The sequence below is a fragment of the Condylura cristata genome, unplaced genomic scaffold, assembly GCF_000260355.1.
Source record: "Condylura cristata isolate star-nosed mole 26May11 unplaced genomic scaffold, ConCri1.0 scaffold00015, whole genome shotgun sequence".
NCBI lineage: Eukaryota > Metazoa > Chordata > Mammalia > Eulipotyphla > Talpidae > Condylura > Condylura cristata.
In genome coordinates, this window is record NW_004567116.1 from 711263 (window position 1) to 718073 (window position 6811).

Genomic DNA, 6811 nt, shown 5'->3' on the forward strand with positions numbered 1-6811 from the left:
CTACGACGAGACCTACCGTGAGGTGAAGTACGGCCGGGGCTGCCATGCCCGCGGGCCAGGCGCTAGCCCCAGAGCCCGGCTGCTGCCGCTCACGCCCTGGCCCCCAGGCCTCCTGCAGATGCAGCTGATCCTGCACTACGACGAGACCTACCGTGAGGTGAAGTACGGCAGCATGGGGCTCCCGGACATCGACAGCAAGATGCTGATGGGCATCAACGTGACGCCCATCGCTGCCCTGCTGTACACGCCGGTGCTCATCAGGTGTGCCACGGGGGCTGGGCCCTGGCATGGCGCCCTGGGGCAGGAGCCCAGGGGAGGAACTGGGCGTGGGGGAGGAAGTGAGAGGGTGCCCAGCACCTTGAGCAGAAATGAAACTCACTCCTGGCCTCTCCCAGCCACGCTGTGCCCACGTGGCTTCTCAAGGCCTCCCCCCTCCTGGGTGTGGGGCCCCGGGAGCGTCCGTGGGCTCTCGGGACAGTCTGCACCTGGCGTGCGTCTCCACCGAGGGGCGTCTCTGCTCCGGAAGCCCAGGAGCCTTGGAGGCAGCCTCCCAGCCAGCGCCAGAAACGCCCTCCACGGTCTGGGCACATTGGATGGGTTGACGCAAACCTGCATCATGGGCGCAGACAGCTTTAGGATCACAGCTGCAGTCAGAGCGGAAGCCCGTCCCAGTGCCGCCCGTCCCGGCGGCGCGACGCTGAGCTCCGCCCGCCACCAGCCCGAGTGCCCACGTGCTCGGTGTGCAGGCACGCGCAGTTCCCTTCTGCTGGCTCGCTGGCCCGCAGACTCGGCGCGGGCTCTCTGCGGAGATGGCCCGGCCGCGGCTGGGAGTTGGGCCTCAGTCTCTGCTCCTCCGTCCGTCACTCCAAGCTTGTTGCCGCTTCCTTCTTAGAGTTCAAAAACCTTCCTCGGATGAACCCTCAGGGGAGCTCTCACTAGCCACAGGGGGACGGCCTCGGGGAAACGCGTCCCTCGGGAGAGTCACCGCCCACACTCGCTCTCCCCCATCTGCGTGGGAGCTCTGGCCTTAGACCCCAAGACGCCCGAGGCTGGACGGCACACCCACGTGCCACGGAAGGTGTCCGCCGAGTGACGCCAAGCCCCGGGGGCTGCCCCTTGCCCCAGGCTGCCCCAAGCTGCACACTTCCCGCATGGGGTGACAGCCCGCATCCCCCCCAGTCTGGGGCGCTGAGCAGGCCTCCTGCGTCAGGCTCCTGCGTGACCAGGCACCTGGACCTGTGGCCAGCGGGACGGTCCAGGTAGGCCCATGGTGCCAACATCACTCCCCCTGCTCACAGGTTCTTTGGCACCAAGTGGATGATGTTCCTGGCTGTGGGCATCTACGCCCTCTTCGTCTCCACCAACTACTGGGAGCGCTACTACACCCTCGTGCCCTCGGCCGTGGCCCTGGGCATGGCCATCGTGCCTCTTTGGGCCTCTATGGGCAACTACATCACCAGGTGAGCGTGGCGGGCAGCAAGGCGGGAGGCAGCGCGCCCAGCCTGGCTGGGGCCCGGGGCCGCCCCTTCCCTCCGTCGGCTTCCTGGCCGCACCGCAGAGTGCAGAGGTCGGCGGGCCGAGCCTTGTGTCCTTTGTGGCGCAGGATGTCCCAGAAGTACTACGAGTACTCTCACTACAAGGAGCGGGACGAGCAGGGCCCCCGGCAGCGCCCGCCTCGGGGCTCCCACGCCCCCTACCTCCTGGTTTTCCAAGCCATCTTTTACAGCTTCTTCCACGTGAGTGCCACATGCCGGGCCTCGGGGGTCCCAGATCCTACACAGTGGGGCCCGTCCCACAGTCTTTTCAGCTCCCCAGTCCACCTGCCCTTTCTCCAGCCAACCTGCTTGGTGGCCTCTGGCGACTAAGCCCTCACCCCCTCCACTCCAGGGTGCTGAGCACAGTCTCCGCGCCCCCGACCATGGGCTGCCCTGAGGCGGGAGGGCCCCTGTCCCCCGAGGCTGTGCGCAGAGGCCCCCATATCCAGTCTATGTTCCGTGCCCCAAGCCTGGCCCAAGTTGCCCTCCTGCCCGCAGCTGAGCTTCGCCTGTGCCCAGCTGCCCATGGTCTACTTCCTGAACCACTACCTGTACGACCTGAACCACACGCTGTACAACGTGCAGAGCTGCGGTTAGTTTTCTCTGGGCGGGGTCCCTAGGGCCTGCTTCCCCCCTCCCTGGGCCCTTCAGTGGACACTGGGCCCTCCAGGGCTCAGAGGGTGCCGCTGCTCACAGCACTCAGGGCTGCGATCCCCGTGCCTCAGCACTCTAGCGGGTGAGGCCCGGTGGTCAGGGCGTCTGACCCAGCCTGGGGTGGACATCAGGAAGGACTGTCTGGGGGACATGCCCTCTGGGCTAAGGCTGCTTGTGGGAACTTTCTCAGGGCCAGGCATTCCCCCAGAGCTCAGGGGGTGAGGAGTGGGGAGTGGAGGGCTCCCCCTTACCCCCCAGCCTAGGAACAGTATGTTGGGTGCTCTTTGGTGTGCATCCAGGGCAGTGACCTTAACCTCCAAATTGCTCCCCACAGAGCCCTGCCTCTGCAGGTGCTGACGTCCCTCTGCCCTTGGGTGGGGTGTTTTTCCCTGTGGCTGGGGCAACCTGTACCTTCTCCTCCTCCTCAGGTACTAACAGTCAGGGCATCCTCAACGGCTTCAACAAGACAGTGCTGCGGACGCTGCCGCGCAGCCGAAGCCTCATTGTGGTGGAGAGCGTGCTCATGGCCATGGCCTTCCTGGCCATGCTGGTGGTGCGTCCAGGGGGGTGGGGTGAGTCAGGTCTGGGTTGGGTTGGGGGGAGGAGGAGGTGCGGTCTGGAGGTTCCCGCCCGCGAAAGGTGGCATCAGGCTGGGGGCGGCTGGCCTGGGGAGGGGCCTGAGCCTGGGAGCCTGGTGAGGCCGGGAGGCCTGGTGATGCCCGTGGCCAGGGAATAACCCAGAGGCCGGGGGCCCGGGCCTGGTCCTAATGGACTGGCTGTACCCTGTGCAGAAGGAGAGTGGGGGCTTGGGGTGGTAACCCTGAGCGAAGGGTCTGAAGACTCAGCTTAAGCCTCGGGGAAGAACCGGAAGGCAAAATAAGGCGTCGGGGCGTGGCTAGGGCGTGGCCTTGGCTGGGAGGCGGAGCTAAGAGGCTGGGCAGGGCCGGGGCGCTGAGGCGGGGCCCGGGTGGGCGGGACCAGTGGGCGGCCCGGGGTAGGCAGGTCCGGTGGGCGGGGCCCGGGTGGGCGGGGCCAGTGGGCCAGCCTCCTCGCCCTGACCGCGCGCTCCGCTCCGCAGGTGCTGGGTCTGTGCGGAGCCGCATACCGGCCCACGGAGGAGATCGACCTGCGTAGCGTGGGCTGGGGCAACATCTTCCAGCTGCCCTTTAAGCACGTGCGCGACTTCCGCCTGCGCCATCTCGTGCCCTTCTTCATCTACAGCGGCTTCGAGGTGCTCTTTGCCTGCACTGGAATCGCGCTGGTGAGCACAGCCAGCGCAGGGTTGCCGGACAGCGCAGGGCGCCGGGTACATTTGGGTTTCAGACGGACAGCGGATCCTCCTTAAATACACGGCTACGTTTGTATGCCCGGGCCCCAGATACTCCCCTCCTCTTCCCGTGGCTCGCTTGCCCACCCCCTCTACCGGGCAGGCTACTTTAGCCGAGCCCTGGCTCCCTGCCTGTGAAGTGCCCCTTCCCACCTTCAGAAGTGTCACGCGGCTGAATAGTGACCACAAGGCCCGGAGTTCTTTGCGGATGTTGCCTTGAGGGTTCTTCTGGGGGTGGGGGATGCTGCAGGCATTCCAGGAAGCCTGGAAGGGAGTCAGCCTCCAGGTGACCCGAGAGGGCAGGGTGTGGCCTAAACTGAGACCTCCTGTGGGGATGCCTGCTGACCTCCCGTGTGCTCCCTTGTCCCCAGGGCTACGGCGTCTGCTCAGTGGGGCTGGAGCGCCTGGCATACCTCCTGGTGGCCTATGGCCTGGGCGCCTCGGCCTCGTCGCTGCTGGGCCTGCTGGGGCTGTGGCTGCCCCGGCCTGTGCCTCTGGTGGCTGGGGCCGGGCTGCACCTGCTGCTCATTCTCGGCCTCTTTTTCTGGGCTCCGGTACCTCGAGTCCAGCAACACGCCTGGATCCTTTATGGAGCAGCTGTCCTTTGGGGTGTGGGGAGTGCCCTCAACAAGACTGGGCTCAGCAGTGAGTATAGCCAGCTGGCGGGGCACCGTGGCTACCTGGGGGTGGTCGGGGGAGCACAGTTACTCTGGGGACAGACACACCGGGGTCTCGCACGGGGTCCTGTGGACACTTGAGGGCAGGATGCAAGTCCCATGAACACTGGCGGGACAGGTGGGGGGGCTCTGGACACCCTGGGGTGAGTCTGGGAGTTGCTGCCCCCTGAATCCCTTGTGGATACCTGGGGCTGTTTGGGGTTTCGTGGGCACTGTGGGGAGTGTGAAGGCACACACTGGTGGCACACTGGTGACACCACGGACACAGGCCCAACGAGCCATCGTTTTCATAACACTGGAGCTGGTGGGGAAGACCCATCGCCTGGGGGGCAGGGAAGCGGCAGGTGCCCTGTCTACACCTCAGGGTGTGGGTGCGACTTGACAGAGAGGAACCGGGGGTAGGCATGAAGCCCAGCATCAGTCTCTAATGTAACAGGGTCCAGGCCCCACGTCGGGGGTGCAGGGGCAGGGGCAGGGCCTCTGGGAAGGGCCAGTCTGCAGAAAGGAGGGAGTGTGTCTGCACGCAGCTCTCTGCCGGGCTGGGCACGGGCCAGTGACACGTGGCCGGCACAGGGAGGGAGGCACGGCCAAGCGGGTCCCTGCGGGTCTGCTTGTGGGCACCTCTTTCCCGGGGCCAGTGCTGCTGACAGTCTGCTCGTCACCGCTGGGAGCATGGCGCATGGAGCTCGCTGGCTGCCGGGGCAGGGCTGGCTGGCGACCCTTGCACCCACCGCAGAAAGATGTCTGAGGCTGCTGACTCTGCCCAGCCATGGCCGTTTTGCTGGCGCAGCCCAGGGCCCAGCCTGGGCGCCCAGGGCCGTGACGCGCCTGCTCTGCGCGAGGGCTTGGCACGCCTCTTCCACTCGCTTCCTGCCTTGCTCTGGGGCCCTTCACGGCAGCCTCCTGGGCGACTGTTGCCCTGTGGGGTCACAGGATGGGGTGTGAATGTCCTGAAGCCAGGTGCTGTGTGGGCTTTCTCGCCTTAAAAACTCACAACATAACCTCCACCACATGTCACCCCATTTTAGCGACGGGGGAGTGAGCCAGCCCCGGAGCTCACACCTCTGGGCCTACTCTCCCCACCTGCAGCCCTAAGAACAGATCTGGGGTCTCTGACCCTGTGCAGGCCTCTTCCTGCCTCATCCCCAGAGGCTTCTTTGAAAGCAGGTCCCCCTCCCAGCTCCTGGTTGGATTGGAGGTTTGTTGCTGGGAGCGCTGCCCAGCCCCCGCCGCGGAGGTGGGGAGGAGAAAAAGCCTCAGGCAGCCTGGCACTTGGTGCCCGAGGGCCAGAGGGAACAGGGTGTGACTTCATGGGAGAGTTCCTCTTCTGCCCCCAGGGTCAGGGACCTAAGCTCACACCCAGCCGGCTCCAGCCGCCGCTCCGCCGGCCTCCACTAGGGGGCGTCCAAGGACCGGCTCAGGAGATCCACAGGACCAGGGCGGGGCTGAGGTCACAGGTGGGCCCTGGGCCCTCACCTTTCTGCTCCGCCCTGCCCGCCCACAGCACTCCTGGGAATTCTGTACGAGGACAAAGAGAGGCAGGACTTCATCTTCACCATCTACCACTGGTGGCAGGCGGTGGCCATCTTCATTGTGTACCTGGGCTCCGGCCTGCCCATGAAGGTAAGGGTGGTGTGGGTGGACGGAGGGCCTCTGGGATAGTGGGCACCGCACAGGCCACCCGCAGGCCACAGATGCTTTCTGAGCACCCATCGTGGCCTGCAGCCCCAAGCTTAACACTCCTTTACCAACCTCACCTCTCACCAGCCGCAGCGTACCTGTCTCTGGAGGGGCTCAGGGTTGGCGTTTTCCTAAAGATTTTATTTTTTTCTTTTTGTGTAGAAGAGTTGGGGTACAGGCCAGAGGTGCGGGTGTGAGAGGCTTCACCAGGGACAGAGTGGGGAGCAGGGCAGGCAGATCCACTGAAATACGCTGCCGAGGGGAGCAGCGGGGAGACAGGAGCGGTCTGCCGTGCCCGTGGGTCCCTCCCTGGCCGGGCATCGGACTCAGGCCGCAGCGGCGGGCGACAGCTTCACAGGGCTGCGCTGTAACCCCTAGGCCACCAGGGAGACCCAGGACTGGCCTTCCCTTCAGGGTGCCCTCCTCTGACCTGGACGCGGAAGGTCTGTCTCTCCGGGCCCTTGGGGCCGGGCTGGAGGCTGCAAACAACATCTTAACCAGCGGAGCAGTAGGACAGAGTAGGGGCTGCGTTTGTGGACGGCAGCGTGTGTGCCGAGTTTTGATGTAAAGTGGCTGCTGGCTGGGGATTCTAGTTTCTGAAGCAGCCCTGTGGCCCCCACGTGTGCGGCACAGATGGAGCCAGGCTCCCCGAAAGGAGGGCCAGCCTGTGTCTGGCATCTGGCCGGCATCTTCACGGCCTCCGGCCAGGCACGGGCTAGCCAGCTGCGGCCCGAGGGTACTGCTGAGGGTAAGGGGCAGAGCCGGGGTCTGAGCCTTGGGGCTGGAGAACGGAGGAGCCCGAGGCGGCCGCGGGGCCAGAAGGAGCCACAGCGCCTCACCCCTCATCGGCCCGCAGGCAAAGCTGGCGGTGCTGCTGCTAACGCTGCTGGCGGGCTGCGGCTCCTACCTGTGGATGGAGCAGAAGCTGCGGCTGGGCG

The 6811-nt window shown here is 65.8% G+C and overlaps 1 protein-coding gene across 1 annotated transcript in view; it reads left to right on the forward strand.

Moving 5' to 3' along the window:
* UNC93B1 (unc-93 homolog B1 (C. elegans)) overlaps positions 1–6811 on the forward strand; it is a 28236-nt gene that overhangs the window by 2327 nt on the left and 19098 nt on the right. Inside the window, exons 3-11 of the mRNA XM_004683312.1 lie at positions 108–261; positions 1299–1460; positions 1604–1736; positions 2034–2127; positions 2618–2742; positions 3268–3450; positions 3888–4161; positions 5698–5816; positions 6730–6808. Coding sequence (XP_004683369.1) covers positions 108–261; positions 1299–1460; positions 1604–1736; positions 2034–2127; positions 2618–2742; positions 3268–3450; positions 3888–4161; positions 5698–5816; positions 6730–6808 — 1323 coding nt within the window. The remainder of the gene's footprint in view (positions 1–107; positions 262–1298; positions 1461–1603; positions 1737–2033; positions 2128–2617; positions 2743–3267; positions 3451–3887; positions 4162–5697; positions 5817–6729; positions 6809–6811) is intronic.